The following is a 16,805-nucleotide window of genomic DNA, read 5'->3' on the forward strand; positions in this document are numbered from 1 at the left end:
TTTCCCACGAGCAGGAGACCTCTTGCTCTGCCATAAGCCGCCTTGCAAAGACAGGAATAGAGACCAGCTAACAAATTATGTTGTTGTGCTCCCGTGGGGAAGGAAAACCCTCTTACATTGGCTGTCTTGATCAGTGGTGGGATTCAAATTGTTCGGTGGGCACGGCTGGGTGGTCGTGCTTTGCCTATCAGCTTTCCCCGCACCAGCTGAGACCGGCCACACCAACCAGCTGAGAGGATAAAGAAAAGTGCAGGAGCAGATGGGAGAATTTTCTCTTTTTTTCCCCCCTCTCAGCTGATTGGCTTTTTTTTACTACCAGTTCAGCTGAATCGGTCTGAACCGGTAGCCTACCACCACTGGTCTTGATGCACTTTTATTCAGCAAACAGACTCTTTGGGACTATTAACAGAGCTGATGCCAAGGTTGGTCCTAAGGAAGATGCTGCTCCCACTCCCCAGGTTATGATGCAGCTTCCCATATCTCAGATCACCAACAGGATTGGATGTTGGCAAGAAGAGACCAACTTTTGTCTTTCTGAAGACACATGATATTTTTTTCCTCCTAAAGACAACATTTCCATTTTGGGGGTGCAATCAAAGGAAGTAGGAACGAAGCAACTTTTATGAGGTTAAAATGTGTAATTCCTGCTGAAGAATGACAGAAGCTACCTTTCCAAAGGTTTATTCTTATAGCACCAAGAAAATCAAGACTTCTTCCTAAAACACCTGCACCTGATTTTTCTTCTTCTGCCTCCTTGAAAGAGTTCCTTGACTTCACTGCATTCCAGATCCAAGCTCCATCTTGTAGCAGGAAAATTCAACCAATAATGACATGTAGGATTAAAATCCTAAAAGGTTTCCTTTGCTTTTCCTTGGGCAGATTGATAAACTGTCTCCTCTCCCTCCGGAAACTCCAGCAAGTTGGGTGCGGACTTCCTCAAGAAAGTGTGAATTGGGTGAAAAGGAAGCTCCTTTGGCCTGTTGCAGGCAGCTGGCAAATCTCCCTGCAAACATAAAAGTAGGCAAAAATCAGAAGGATTATCTCAACGAAATAGTACCGGCTCTTAGTTATCACAGCTCTTAGTTATTGGCTCTGTGTATGTTCTTTTTCTTTTAACTAAGATTTTTATGTCACCCGATTTACTACTCTGGACTAATTTCTGCTGTAATGTAACTTCAGAAAGCCCAAATAAGTTTGATGTCACAAGAGGGATCTATCACAAAAAGGTTGCAGCACTTTTCAGCTCAGGATCTCAGCAGATCATGAAGGACTTCAAAGAGCAGCAACAAGTTTTTTAAAAAAATATTCCCTGCTGCTCCATTTGCTACCCCATTTTCCATTATAAAAGACTTATTTTAGATCCGTGAGCTCCTAACTCAAAGCATGGCTTTTACGTAGCATGTTCAGAAACCTGTTTAAGTTTCACAACAAGCTTAACCACTAGCTGCCCAACTTTATTTTAACCTAATTTAATGTGCTTCGCAAATCTAGCCTATGAGATTGAGGATCTCCCATTTTCTTCTCACTGTATGCTGTATTGATTTTTTTTCCTCCAAAGGACTGAATAATAGAGTAAACAGAAGCAAGGGACAAAACTCTACATGTTGGAATACTTCTTAGAATTTTATTTTAGCAGATTAAAAAGACCACATCTCCCAAGTTAAAAGACAGTGTTAGATCTAAACTCTGAATGAATTTGTCTATTTAATACTTGTATTAAATAAATAGACAAATACATTCTGGGTTTAGATCTAGTATATCTTTAGATTTCTATATCACCCAGGAGAAGAGTGACTTTTGGCCATATCACCTAAAATATATCAAGGGTTGGACCAAGTCTTTATCATTTGGAATTATGACATTTATTCTTCTGGTAAAGAACAAATAGACAAAAGAAGAAAACAGGTTTCATACATTTAGCATTCGTTCAATGGCCCTTGTTTTGTTTGGTTGTTGTTTTGCTTTCCACTAGATTATTTTAGAATAGAATAACAGAGTTGGAAGGGATCTTGGAGGTCATCTAGTCTAGGCATCTAGTCCCAGGCCAAGGCCTACTATCAATTTGGAACCAGGCCATGGAAGTGGTGGGTGAGCACGTGAGCACACATAACTCCATTTATGCAAACGGCAGGCACATGTAAATACATTCATTTTTTAAATTTAATAAATAATAATACGCTATGAGTAACTTGGTGCAATAAGAGCAAAACCAGAATAACTCATAGATAAAATGTTTCCCCAACCTCTTTGTACCCATTCAAGATGAGTGGGGAAACAAACCAGGAACAGTTCTTGGAAGAAAGCGATACTTGCCTTATACAAGCTGCAAACCAAATTGAAGAGAGAATCTTGTGCCTGAGTTTGAAGTTTTTCACTGTGTTCCTGAGAAAAATAAACAAAGTGGAGGGAGACATTTTCACCATGGCAGTAGACCAGTGAGTCTGGTTACTCTGCAAGCAGATTTCATCAAGAGACTTGAATACAGGTAGTGCTTGACTTACGATCACAACGGAGCCGAAAATGTATGTTGCTAGGCGAACCATTTGTTAAGTGAATTTTGCTCCATTTCACGACCTTTCTTGCCACAGTGATTAAGTGAATCACCAAGGCTGTTAAGTTAGTAACGCAGTTGTTAAGTGAACCTGCCCTTTGCTTGTCACAAGATCGCAAGAGTTGATCACATGACCCCAGGACACTGCAAGCATCGTAAATATGAACCAGTTGCCAAGTGTCCAAATTTTGACCACAGGGCCATAGAGATGTAGCAGTGGTTCCAAGGGTGAAAAACCTTCATCACTTTTTTTCATTGCCACTGTAACTTTGACTGGTCACTAAATGAACTGTTGTAAGTCCAGGACTTACAACATTGTGCAAAATATTTAAGGATTGAGCTCAAATGCTCAAGACAGTCATACTTCATAGCACATTCCGGTCTACCCACTGCGAAGAGGGAAGATCGGGACAGCGTGGCTTCAGCCCGGTGTACCACATGCCAGCAGTTTGGGGAGTGGTGTCAAACTGGCCACGCCTGCTGAGTCAATCAGCCCCCCCCCGGTGCCCCCCAAGGTCAATCACAGCCCTGATGTGGCCCTCAATGAAATTGAGTTTGACACTCCTGCTTTACATTGTGGTTTAGCAACAACTTCTTTGCAAAGCTTGCTATATCTGTGGTTTCTAGAAGATTAGCATGATGGTGTCTCCGAGGTTTCTGGCAGACGTTTCATTACCAAGCTAGGTAACATCCCCATTGCAGTACCAATCTCAGAGAGCACCCAGAACCCCAGAGGTCAATCCTGGACTACAATTCTAAGATTAATACAAGAAGAGACAAGGAGGGAACATTATCTCCCGCTTCCATTAACACTTACCCCGTTGATGAGAATCCATGGCACATACTCATGATGTGGCTTCAGAGCCCTGGTGAGTTCAGCATTCCTATGCATAAGCTTGTTACCTAGGTCTCCAGTCACACATGCATTGATATCTGCTAAGGAGGCGTTAGGAGCATACAATTTCAGGCACTGCAGAAACAGAACGGACAATCCTTATTGCTTTGAAACAAGAACGAGCAATTTTATTAAACCCATTTCATTGATCCCTGGAACCTCTAATCACAACCGCTAAAAGATGAAGGTGGATTTGACTGCCTTTGTAAATCCTGCTGCTATAGAAGCTAATGTATTATTGGGGTTCTCTCTCAGACCCATCCAGCTTATAGAAATGGAACACAAACGCTACATGAGTTCCTGGGGGAAAAGGTAGGATAATAATTTAACAATAAATTATTATTACTACATTTGTGCAATGTACAGTTTGCTTTCAATCCACTGGGCACTTATGGCAGGGATCCCGAACCCCTAGTCCACAGTCCGCTACAGTCCATGGCCTATTGGGAACTGGCAGGCGAGCACGCAAAGCTCCATTTGAGCATGCATGGAATTAGGTGGCACACACGAAACAGTGGTGGGATTCAAATTTTTTTACTACCGGTTCTGTGGCCGTGTCTAGGTGGGTGTAGCAGGGGAAGGATACTGTAAAATCTCCAGTCAGAGGTGTGGCATTTGCCGGTTCTTTGAACTACTCAAAATTTCCGCTACCAGTTCTCCAGAAACGCGAAACCATTCCCTCCCTCCCTCCACTGCTGCCAATCCACGGAGCCAGAAAGATTGAGGATGGCTGACTTATGGCATCTAACATATATCAGGTAGTTCTTGGTTACTGACCACTTCTTCAGCAACCATTAGAATTTATAAAGGTGCCAAGGGAGGGATACTTACAACCGGTCCTCAAAGTTCCACTGACTGCAACATCCCATGGCCATGGGATTGCAATCTGCAACCTTTCTTGACGGCTTCCCCCAAGCAAAATCAACGGGGAAGCCGGCAGGAAACCAGAAGTCAGAATCAGGGAGGGGATCGCTTAACACCCCACTGCAACCAGGGTCTGTTGGGACTGCCATGGCTAAATGCATGGTCACATGACATCGTGCTTTATGACTGCATCCCTTAGTAACAGAAATTCCATTCCCAATTACCATCATTAAGCAAATTAAATTGAAATTTAAATGATTATTAGCAGAATTCAACCAGTGGGACAGAAGAGGAGAAACTTCCTTGACAGTGGAAATGGGACCCCATATAACTCTCAAAGAAGTTAATTTTGTAACCTGGGAGCTTCAATTTTACTATCGGGGACTACCATCAAAACTTTTCTGACCATACTGTATGCAAGACAATTTGTGTATTTCCTGAGCTAAAGGACATGAAACATTTTAAAGTCCTGAGCAATGAGACACTGTTTGGAAGAGGCTCAGGCAGTTACCACTGTCAACCCTGAAGCAGACCTGGCCAAGGCCATCTTTGTAGCTTCAGGGTTGCCACAAGGCAGAAGAGGGGATGAGGAGTGGGGAATAGTTTGCTGGGGTTATGCCGTCAAAACAAAAAGGTTTCCTAGTCATTCCAACAGGTGGCTGTGAGAGGAGTGGAGTAACCAAGCAAGCGGCCAGGACCTCTGTTGGACAATGTCACTGATGACACGGGGAGGGGGGGGGAAACTTTCACTTTTCAATTAGGTGAAAACCGTGGGAACTTTCAGAGTCGGTTTTCACCGGTTGTGCCAATACGATGCAGCCAAATACATTGTTCTTTGAGGAATCTACCTACCTCGGAGTTCTTTTTCTGAATGTGTAAATGACTTGGAATGTTGACAATTTCCCGGATTCGCCCGAGTATAAGAAGGGGGAGGTGGAAGGTTTGCAAGATGGTATTAGGATAAAGACAAGCTCAATAAAACTAGCATTGGTCTTCCAGCAGAACTGGTTTTCTAAACTGGTCTACCTAGTGGAATTCACACATACACTGTGGACACCCTGCTTGCTAAGATGTTTTTTTTCCAGTTTTCTCAGTCATATTCAGCTTTTGCTTATTCTATTTAATTTCATTCTTTATTTATTCTCTTTACAGAATCCAGCATTCCTGGCTTCGGTGTTTCTAAACAGGCAGTGGCCATCTTTGTTATGGGTAAAATAAATGCCTTGGCATGGCACAATCCCTCAGCCACGTCAAAACCGTGTGTTCAGCCTTAGTTCTACCATCCCTCCCTCCGATGTCTCCTTGTGATCCCCCATCAGATCAGAATTGCAGGAAGCATACCAGTGGCAAGCTGGCGATGACATCTGAACTTGATTCCATGCAGAAGGTGAGCGGAAAAGCGTATACCGGATACAGGTGGTTGATACAAGCCTGGTGAAGGCAAAGCACAAGGGTTAGGGAGGGCTTTCCACACAGTACGGTCAGAAGATCAAGTGTATAACTACAACACACATCTACACCAAGGTAGTCTGTGCAACGGGCATAAAAAAAGGGGGTAGAGCTTCCACTGCACCACTATGGTTGCCATCTTGACTTTTTTGACCACACCTTCAAACACCCCTGCAGTGGAGGCACAAGAAGAGACGGGGAGGAGGGTGCAGAACAGTGAGAAACCATCCAGAGGAGAATGCCTGTGCCATGGATTTAGGCACTCTTAAATCCTATTGTCAAAACTTTAATTTTAGTTTACTTTATTGTCACTGCACATCATACAACGAAATTAAATGCCATCTTCAGTGTACATTATGACTATGAAAATAAATACAAACACACATCCTTCACATTCTGTACACTGAATTGAAAACCCCTGATTAATTAAAGTTAAGACATAGAACCAATATCTAAAAACAAGCTACCGTATTTTGGGGAGTATAAGACACACTTTTTCCACCTCCCAAAAGTGGGTGGAAATGTCTGTGTGTTTTATACACCGAATGTTGCCAAAGCCCTGCCCACCCACTGGCCCCCACCCTTTGGCCTCTGCCTCCCAGCAATTTGCCTCCTTGTAGCAAACAGCAAACAACCTGTTTCAGTTTTAACACAGCCTGATTGGCACAAGAAGCTGATTGTTGGTTGGATCGGCTTCCCAATGATCAGCTGTTTCAGGCTGCAGGGATTACCATTGCCTATTGCCGCCTCCGTATCTCAATTTTGGCCTCCACACGCCCCATTTTCAGCCTTCATGCACCCCATTTTCTGCCTGTTCTGATCCCCGCCTCCTGGAACGGGTCAAAAATGAGGCATGCAGAGGCCAAAAACGGGGCGTGCGGAGGCTGAAAACTGGATACAGATGCCAAAACTGGTGTCTGCAAAGCTGGCTGAGGACCTCTGGGAGTTGGAGACCCTTGCTCTAGCGCAGGCTTGTCCAACCCGCGGCCCACGGGCCGCATGCGGCCCAGGTCGCCTCGTAATGCGGCCCAACGCCCACCCCAACCTTCATGAAAGATCCAGAGAGGAGGAGGAGGAGAGGCAGGCGCGAGGCGGGCGAGGCGAGCAACAGAAAAGGCGGGCAGCCGCAGGCCAAAAGTCCCGCCCGCCACCTCCTGCTGTTGCCGCCGCCGCCACCGTTGCTGCTTCTGCCCCCGCCGCCGCTGCTGCTTCTGCCCCCACCGCCACCGCCGCTGCTGCTTCTGCCCCCGCCACCACTGCCGCCGCTGCTGCATTTGCAGGCATGAGGCGTGAGGTAGGCGTGAGGCGGGCGAGCTTTCTTCCCCCCTCCCCCCACCCCGCAAAATTTGGCGGAAAATTATAAAATAAAAAATAAATAATTTTTAATAAATAATTAATAATAAATAATAATTTTATTTTATTTTATTATTTTATTAATTTAATTTAATTTAATTATTTAATTTAATTATGTGCGGCCCAAACCAAATTTTCATCTTCTAATGTGGCCCAGGGAAGGTGAAAGGTTGGACACCCCTGCTCTAGCGCATGCTGCTGTGTACATACAGGAAGGCATTTCCAAGTTGCAACATGGGCAAGGTTGATCTGCTCCAAGCGGTCATTCCCACATCCCATCCCACTCCCAACTAGTCTCACTTTGATTCTACAAGCACAAACCTCTATCATGTTCCCCAAGCATTCCTCTTCGCCATGCTGGCATTCAAAGTGCCATTTTGTGGCCTCTTTCCTCTCCTGTAAGACGATAAATGGAGTGGATGAGAAATCTGGACAAGGAATCATCTCCATAACATCTTCAGTCATTCTGCTGCAACCCAGGGATATTCTCGTACCTCTGCATTCCCGTAGGGGACTAAAGTGACGTTCATGATATCGTTTAGCATCAGCCAAGTGGGAAAGAGCATCAGCACAAGAAATTGGCGGCAACCAGGACAGAGGGATTCATAGTAGAGGCTGACAGAGACAGGATCAGCTTTCAGAGAGTTCGAGATCAACCTGGTGCAATGCTTCTCCACCTGCAAGAAAGCAAAGTCTGCATCAAGACAGGGTGTTCGTGGTTTGACCGCCGGCTATGCCACCAAACTAAGAAAACAGTTGTCTTCCTTGGACAGGGATGAAGAAAATACTTCTCCTGGCTCATTCAAAAAACCTTTAAATGGTTGGTGGAAAAAAAAATCAGCATCTGGACAAGTCTGTCATGAGAAGGCAGTTCCTTCTCCAATCTTGTGGGTTGGTTTCAGAAGTGGTATTCAGCAGGTTCTGACAGGTTCTGGAGAACCAGTAGCAGAAATTTTGAGTAGTTTGGAGAACCGGCAAATGCCACCTCTGACTGGCCCCGCCCCCATCTATTCTCTGCCACCCGGGTCCCAGCTGATTGGCAGGATCTTCTTTTGTTGCCCTGCACAGGAGAACGGAGCTGGAAAGGAGGTTAGTGGGGTGGGGAGGGAATGGGGATTTTGCAGTAACCTTCCCCTGCCATGCCCCTCAAGCCACACCCACCAAGCTATGCCCCTAGAACTTGTAGTAACATTTTTTGAATCCCACCATTACCTACAAGATCCCTTCCAACTCTGTTAATCTTATATTTGTCCCCTGTGGAAACTGCAACTGGAAAAAAATATGCAGATATTCCTCAATTTATGAAATCAATCAGGACTAGGATTTCCCTTGCTAAGTAAGAGGGTTGTTAATAAAGTTTTGCCTGCTTGCATGACTTTTTTTTGCCATGGTTAAGCAAATCCAACTTCCCCCATTGACACCTGACCCATCACAAGGCTTCACCTGATGTGACCCTCACCAGATTTGACCTCCCCATCACAAAACCTAGTGACCACATACTGACAGTGACATCCCCCTAAATTCTGCCTGAAGTTACCGAGGCTGGTAATGAAATGTTTGGAAACCAATCTACAAGCTTGGAGGATGAACCTCCACCCTCATCCTACACCCAGGCTGTAGGTATTGGCAAGTCTGTCATGCTAGAGAAAAACGCCCTGCTACGGCATCCATCAATATAGTGTTACCAGAGAGTTGAAATGGATGGTTCTTCAGCAGGGGTGGGTTTCAAACATTTTTCCTACCAGTTTGGTGTGAGTGCGCGCTCCAAGTGTGCACTTTGCATGCAGCATTTGCAACTCACCTTCTGCTGCAAGCCCTGTGTGTAAAACAGCTGACGTGCGGCACACAAAACGGTGTGCCACACAAAGCAGCTGAGGTTGAAAAGCAGGAAGTAAAGGTAAGAATAGAGCCGGGGCAGGTGCAACCAGTTCAGCCAAACCGGACCGAACCGGTAAAATACCACCACTGTTTCTCAGGTGCTGCCATCTACTTATCCTCTGTAACCATGGGAATCCATTACATGACCTACGATAACTTTGAAAATGCAAAGAGGTTTGTAAGGGAGATGGAAATCCAAGTACTTGTGAGTAATCACTTTGCTAGAAGAATAGGCAAGCATTTCACAGAGAGTTGCAAGTTGGCTATAGATCTTGTCTTCATGAAGATGTTCCACCTATAAAATATCATCCCCTTGAAAGCCAACACCTGCAAAGGTTTTAAAGTTGGGATTTGGGGGGGGGCTGTCTGTGTAACAGAGTTGGCCAATTGTTTCAGGAGATTAGATTTCTCCTCTGTCTTTTGTTGTTCTTCCCTTTCAGCCTGTCCCCAGTCAGCATGGACCTCATCCATCATTAAGACCTCTGCAGCTCCGATTGGGAAGGTCTGGCTTCAGGACAGGTTGCCTGTCTTGTGGAGTTTTTGTTGCTCTCTGAGCTGTTTGTTTCCCTTGCAGGTGTTTCATTATCCAACTAGGTAAGATCTTCAGTGCTAGAAGAGTAACGTTACCTAATTGGGCAATGAAACGTCTGCAAGAAAACCACCAAGCTCTCAGAAAGCACCAAGGATTCCAAAATTCATCCATGAGTTGCAAATATTTCCTTGTGTCACTGGTGTCACTGTTCCTCTTTTCACACACCTTTGGGGCCAGCCCTCAAGTGTGGAACCACGTGAAATTAACAAACAAGAGAGAAGGGGTGTGCATGTTCTTTTCTTTTTTATGGTTATAATGGTTTCATTTAGCATTCAACGCTAATCCTTTCTACACTATTTCCACCGTATTCAATTTACGATCTGTTTCCCCTGAGTCCTGACATACTCAAGTCTTATATAACAACATAAGCAAAAGTATATACACTTTTTCAAGCCATTTGGGGTATTTAAAAAAACAATCTTTCATTCATTGCTACAAACCCCTTGCTGCCCAATAACTTTCTATCAGCATTCAATGTCTTAAAATTTCTCCATCAATTTTGTCACCTTTATTAAACACTTTACCATGATCAGCAAATGCATTTGCTTTCTCTAATCAAACTACTTTCTTCCCTGTCAAACATAACGATCTGGTTTATGGTTACTTTAATTTTCAGATCCTTAATTTTCAGTTCCTGTTGAATGTTGTGTAGCTCATACGATCTACTTAACATTCATTGCAAACCATCCAAGTTTATTTATTTTATTTGTTTGTTTGTCAAGAATGTATGAGAAAACAAGTATAAGTATGAACATAACATATAAACATCTAAGTATAAACAGGTATAAGTATATACATGAGTACGAATAAATGGATAATGGGAATAGTAGGACAGGGATGATAGACACTCTAGTGCAGGGGTCTCCAACCTTGGCAAGTTTAAGCCTGGAGGACTTCAACTCCCAGAATTCCCCAGCCAGCTTATGCACGCCCCCTTACAGACCTCTTAGGAATGGAGCGAGGTCCAGTGTGTTCGTTCCATAGCCAATATGAACTGTTACAAACACAGCCTAATTCAGTGGTGACTAACCTTTTTGGGCTCCTGTGCTGAAAATTGCACGCACGCTCGCACTTGCTCGCATGCCAGCACCCAGAAGGCAATGCGCGCAGGCCCCCCATGCCCCCCGTGCATGCGAATGCGATCCCGTCACCCCGTTACCTGCACTGCACATGCCTCCTAGCTGATTTTCAGGCCTTTTTCAACCTCCCAGAGGCTCAAAGGAAACCTCTGCAGCCTTTGGAGTCCGAAAAATGGGTCCGTTTCATCACTTCTGGTATTTCTGGAAATGACGAAACGGGCCTGTTTTTTTGGCCTCCAAAGTCTGCAGAGGCTTCCCTCGAGCTTCTGGGAGGCAGAAAAAGGCCCCCAAAATCAGCTGGGAGGCGCACGCATGCGCAGTGAGGTAAATTTGCCTGGGGCTCGCGTGGCTGCACAAATGGCTCTGCATGCCATCTATGGCACGCGTGCCACAAGTTCACCATCACGGGCCTAATTGTTATACAATACACAGGTCTAATTGCGAAAGGTTGTGCCAAGGAAGGGTGACAACAAAAACAGAAAATAAAGCTCAAATGCTTTGATTCACCCCTCCCCTCCCAAGAATTCAGCCACCTCCTTTCCTAGTAAGAAGAAGTGAAAGTGTGGGGCTTTGCCAAAAAGGGAGCTGATTCATTTTACGCAACGGTGGGGTTTTCTGTCTGGAATTTTCCCTAATAAGATGTTCTGAGCCAAGGGAGGCTACAAAAAAAAAAGTCTCTTTTATTGCAATCCAGCCTTATTTTACTGCGAACAGAGAGAGTCAGAAGTCAATGATGATGCTTCATTTTTCTTCTTCTTCTTATCCTTCCTCCCTTCTCTTCCCCCTTTTCCTCCCCACGGCTGTTCTATTTACTTTTATATTTTACAATGTTTTATAACTCAGTAAAATGTTAACCTGGCCAAAAAAAACTTACGACCCCCAATTGGGGTCAGAACTTTCCTCACTAAGCAATGTGGCCATGAAGTGAATCACGCCCGATTTAAACAAACTTTTTTTGTTGCAGTTGTTATGCAAAACCACTGCAGACATTGAATGAATCACGAATCAGTTCTCAAGCAGATCCAATCCCCCCCCACTGACTTTGCTTGCTGGAAGACCCCCTGGGAAGGCTGCAGATGGTGACCATGAAACCCCCCCACAGGACAAAGCAACTCTCTTAAATATATGCAGGGCCAGGGCTGCTGGGGGTTCGCAGGGGTTCAGGAGATCCCCGGCTAAGATTCTGCGCAGTTCGGAGAACCTCCAAATCCCACTCCTGGCTGGCCCCGCCCAGCCCGCCCCTCCCAGGAGTCCCCACGTGGCCTGTTTTGGATGCAGGTAAGTGCAGGGGGCGCGTGGAAGCTCGGGGAGGGTGAAAAGCAGGCCTAGAAGTTCAGGAAGGCCAGAAATTGGCCCATTTCTAGCTTCCAGAGAGCCTCCAGGGCCTGGGAGGCCATTTTCACCCTCCCAAAGGCTTAAGGAAAGCCTCCTGAGTCTGGTGATGGGCAAAAATGTGTCGTCCCCCCCATGGTGTAGGAGGCTGACTAGGCCACGCCCACCATGGCCATGCACACCCAGCAACTGGGCAGAGAACTCCTTGCTAAAAAATTTGAAGCCCACCCCTGAATACAGGTTACATGGACTGGTCAATCGCCTTCCTTTGTCAACTAATTTCAGTGGGGTTAAAACTGCCTCCTTGGACATTTTTCTTGCTTCCCTCCTTAAATTTTTAAAAACAATTTTAGACATTTTAATTCTAACAGTCGAACAATTTAATTTTTATACACTGGTTCATATTTTGATGCCCAGAATCCCTCTTTGAAGGAGGTGGGTGGCTCCGAGATGTAATCAATGAATCAGTTTTTTGAATGGCAATCCTATAATTTTGCATGTTGTTAAACAAATGATCTTAAGTCAAGAACCACCCCTGCTAACTTCCTTAGGTCCAGAATTGGTAAGAACCCTAGCTCAGTTCTGAAATAAAATTCCTTTCAATGTTTATTTGAAAGGCTGTTCCATTACAAAAGTGCCATTAGTTCTAATTCAAAAATAAAGTTGGAGGAATGGAGAGATCCTTGTGTGATTCTTGTGTGGTTATCTAAATTGTGCTTCGCCATTGTCTGTTTAGCCATTAGCTGAGTATGCCCGATACACATAAAACTTAAATCATGATTTACAAACCAAATGGAAGTATTTGCCTAACTTAAGAAGCTGTGATGACTCAGGGCGTGGCACAAAGGCAACACAGTCAGATAATCAGTAGGAGTCCCTTTATTAGCTCTAACTTTGCCCCCAGTGTCCTGGTTACTTTCTGGTCTGGAGAAAAACTCTTCCAGAAACAGCCTTTGGCTGAAAAGATTCAAGTCCAAAACGTTATTTAAAAAAAACTGTAACTATAAGTCCAATCAAGGCAAGATGTGGTAATTAATCCGGCAGGGCACATATAAGGAATTCCAGAAGTGAAGGAACGGCAGTAAATCAACCCAGTTGGGAGGATGCCAGGAATGCAGATAACCACAGTCAACACAAGATAAACTCATGTTTGTTCCCAAAAAACACCACTCTCATCTTGCATCTCTTTTAAACTCTCTTCCCAGGTGTGCCTAATGAAGGGAATCGGGGCCCTTTCCTCCTCCATAAGCCACGCAACCCACGTTGCTCTCTTCTCCATTTTTCCCTGTGTGCCCTAGGATGAAGAGGGGGTGGGCCTGGGTCTTCCTCTGAACCCCCTCTCCCTTGTTCTACCTCTCTCCTGCTCTGCCCAGCTGGATTTTGCCCTTCCCCAGTTTCCTCCACAGCCAACTCCTTGTCAGCTGTTCATCTTCCTCCTCAGATTCAGACTACGACAGGGGCATGACAGAAGCCATCATTTACCCTGTATTTGCTTTTTTTTAAAAAAAGTACATTGAGGAACCACTTTTGAGCATGAGGTGGTAATTAAAAAACACTGCAGGAACAGACCGGACGCCTGTAGAATATTAAAATAAGGATGTGATTTGCTTATGGAATAGCTGCAGAACTTATTTTAATTGGCATTAGGAATTCACCTATGCCTGGCAATTAGCAGAACGCCATTACTGTTCCCTATTCAAACTGAAAGGTAGCACAATTGTATGCCAGCTGACAGAAAACTTAGTATATGGTTGTAGATTTAGAGAAAGGGTACCAAAATGTGAATAGGCTTGAATTAAACCACTCCTGAACTTTTGCCAAGAAAAATACATGGATTAGTCCAGGCAGTTGCCAGGAGTCAATGTTGACTCAAATGGCATGCGCGCGCACACACACACACACACACACAAACGTTCTTCATGGCAGATTTGCAGTCGGACGTTAGCTACTAAATGCAGTAACAGCAGTTTATGATTTAAGTAAATTATAAGGTAGGGAGATAGATAGATAGGTAGGGAGATGATAGATAAATATGTATTAGTGTATGACCATGGTGAAAGGAAGGATAATTTATAAGGGTGGAACAGTAACAGATTTAACAGATAATTAAAGTTGGAAGGGACTTTTTAAGTCATCTAGTCCACCCCCAAGCCAGAGACCCTACACCATTTCTGACAAATGGCAGTCCAGTCTCTTCTTGAAAGCCTCCAGTGATGAAGCTCTCACAACTTCTGAAGGCAAGCTGTTCCGTTGGTTGGTTGTTCTCACCGTCAGAAAATTTCTTCTTATTTCTAGGTTAAATCTCTCCTTGTTCAGTTTCCATCCATTATTACTTGTCTGGCCTTTGGGTGCTTTGGAAAATAGCTTGACCCCTTCCTCTCTGTGGCAGTCCCTCAAATATTGGAACACTGCTATCATGTCTCCCCTGGTCCTTCTCTTCACTAGACTAGACATGATTGGTATGATTTTGCAGTATTTTGTTTGCTTCTTTTAAAAATGTATTTGACTATTGCTCACCCGTGTTCTGCACTTTGCACTAGAATATAATTCAGATGCATCACAATACAATTTTCATCACAGCCAGTCAATGGGGCCCACACATCTAGAGAGTAAATGAAGCAAAAGGGGATGTTTTGAAACAGGAGTAGCTGGGGAATTCTGGGAGTTAAAGCCCACAAGTTTTAAAGTTGCCAAGGCTGGTCGCCCTTGTTTTAAAAACTTGGAGAGATGCTGGTTTCTACACAATTTAGGCTGATTTCTGCAAGACCGTTTTTAATAAATACTATATACTGCCTTTTATTTCCTGATCAAGCCTGCTGTTTCCACCCCCCCTATTCCTTTTGCAAAGGTTCCGGGAATTTCTGCCTACTCCCTGCCCTCCCCATTGCTTAGCTGGGAGAAATTAAAAACCCAAGTTCTCTGGCATTAAAGGAGGAGCAGCAAGGGAATAAACAACAACGATTTGCAACTTATTAGTGAGCTATGGCTTCCCTTGGATAATGAGTTATATTTAACACCAGCACGGGCTTAAGAAACTTACTCATAGATTTCACCTTGTCAGGAAGCATTTTAAAAGAAATATCTGGCCAACTCCTATGATTGGGGTAAGAGAGTTATGAAGAACTTCCCTTTTTCAGGGAATGTCATGGGTTTGGACTTCAGACTTGCTGTTATGAATTTCTTCCATGTGGTTGTCTTCTGCAAGAAACTCAGGAATGTGAAGGAAAAACACAGTAACCACCTGGTGATTCTTCATTCACAGCATGAGTTCTTTGGAAGCCCTGACTCAAAAGTCCTCTGCTTGGTTTCACAGCCTGCCTTCCTTCCTTCCTTCCTTCCTTCCTTCCTTCCTTCCTTCCCTCCCTCCCCTCTTTTTTCTGGCATTCATAAGATAATAAGATCAATACCGCAGACCAACCTTTACCACACATAGGTCTCCCTATTGCTTTTCTGCTGGAGAATAAACTGTATCAATAAAAGAGAATATCTGTAGCCCAGAGTTGAAATGAGGGCTGCACTGATAAGGTTACCTACTTTAATAAAGGAGAATATTTGTAGCTCAGGGATGAAATGAGGGGTGCACTGATGATGTTACCTAGAGTTTGGGCAATGAAAAGTCTACAAGAAAACCACCAAGCTCAGGGAGCACCAAGGACACCCCCCCTCCCTAGAATAAAAACATCTTTTTCGGTGTGGATCCTTTTCTACCATCTTGACCAGAGAGGTCTCCAAACTTGGCAAAACTTTAAGACTTGTGGACTTCAACGCCCAGAATTTTTTGGCTGGAGAATTCTGGGCATTGGAAGTCCACAAGTCTTCAACTTGTCAAAGTTTGGGGATCCCCTGATCTTGACCGTTTGAGCTGCTTGCCTTTTTTCCTTTCTTTGAACGGTTTTTTTTTTAGAATGGCCTTGTTCTTTTTGGCAAAGCGGAGAGAGGCAGCGCGGGAAAGGTTCTGACTCAGGACGGAGAGATCTGGGTTCCCAGCCTCTCACGGGCACCCAAAAGCCAACTGGACCAGGGGTCTCCAACCTTGGCCCCTTTAAGCCTGGCGGACTTCAATTCCCAGAATTCCCCAGCCAGCTTTTGCTGGCTGGGGAATTCTGGGAGTTGAAGTCCGCCAGGCTTAAAGGGGCCAAGGTTGAGACCCTGAACTGACGACGACCTGGATCGTGCGCTTTCTCTCATCCCCCAAATCAGAGTCAAGCCTGCTGAAAAATCAAAGTCCCCACTAACAGAGGAAAAAGAAACCAAAACAAAAAAAAAACAAGCAGCCTTCTTGCAAGCCGGAGGTTGCAAAAGCACCCACAGTTCGAAGCCGCCCCGTGCCTCACGCAAACGGGTAATCGCCGGCGTGCAACCCTCTGGCTTACCTGGCAGGCTTGGGCGATCTCTTTGGAACTGCACCAAAGCGCCGGCGGATAACCGCACGTCGGCCCGTTCCTTTCCCCGCAGCCGCTCGCCCAGAGGCTGCCCGCGATGAGGAGGAGGAGAAGCCAAGCAGCCATGGCGAAAGAGCTCCCCAAATCTTGGACGCCAAGAGGAGCTTGGCGGGCCTTTAAAAAAAACTCTCTCCGCCCCGCCCCTTTCCTGCTCGGGGCAACCTGTTTTTCCTCTTCGGCTGCTCTTCGTGATTCAGCCGGCCTTTGGGTCTTGTGCGCCTTTCCTACTGTTTGAAATCCTCCCGTTTTCTGGGAAGGTTTGGGAGTGGCCAGGCTCATGATTGCATTTCTGGTTATCTGAGAGGGCAAAATGCAGCTGTGATTACAGCCAATTGATTGCGGACAAACAATTGCCATTGATTATAGACAA

General features: G+C 44.9%; 1 protein-coding gene across 2 annotated transcripts; it reads right to left on the bottom strand.

Moving 5' to 3' along the window:
• Positions 1-665: 665 nt before the first annotated feature.
• Positions 666-16,686, bottom strand: IFI30 (IFI30 lysosomal thiol reductase). Of its 2 annotated transcripts, none has more exons than XM_087952528.1 (7): positions 16,367-16,686; positions 7,607-7,789; positions 7,434-7,508; positions 5,652-5,741; positions 3,369-3,521; positions 2,314-2,382; positions 666-1,003 (listed from the first exon to the last, which is right to left on the bottom strand). In XM_087952528.1, the coding sequence occupies exons 1-7, from the start codon at positions 16,499-16,501 to the stop codon at positions 848-850; spliced, it is 861 nt and encodes a 286-aa protein (XP_087808654.1). In that variant the 5' UTR covers positions 16,502-16,686; the 3' UTR covers positions 666-847. The 2 variants fall into 2 exon arrangements, with proteins under 2 accessions (XP_087808654.1, XP_087808655.1); XM_087952529.1 differs by having other exon boundaries at positions 666-999; positions 2,310-2,382.
• Positions 16,687-16,805: the final 119 nt, after the last annotated feature.

This window comes from Notechis scutatus, chromosome 1, assembly GCF_049901735.1.
Source record: "Notechis scutatus isolate UNSWTSFEM ecotype Mainland chromosome 1, rNotScu1.2, whole genome shotgun sequence".
NCBI lineage: Eukaryota > Metazoa > Chordata > Lepidosauria > Squamata > Elapidae > Notechis > Notechis scutatus.

What these genes read in the sequence shown, in the direction of transcription:
- IFI30 (XM_087952528.1), bottom strand. Translation starts at nt 16,501, where the DNA reads ATGGCTGCTTGGCTTCTCCTCCTCCTCATCGCGGGCAGCCTCTGGGCG. An exon ending in TCCCCTACGGGAATGCAGAG is followed by an intron (nt 7,509 to 7,606) that starts GTACGAGAATAT and finishes ATCGTCTTACAG; the next exon opens with GAGAGGAAAGAGGCCACAAA. An exon ending in TGGTTTGCAGCTTGTATAAG is followed by an intron (nt 1,004 to 2,313) that starts GCAAGTATCGCT and finishes TTATGTTTGCAG; the next exon opens with GGAGATTTGCCAGCTGCCTG.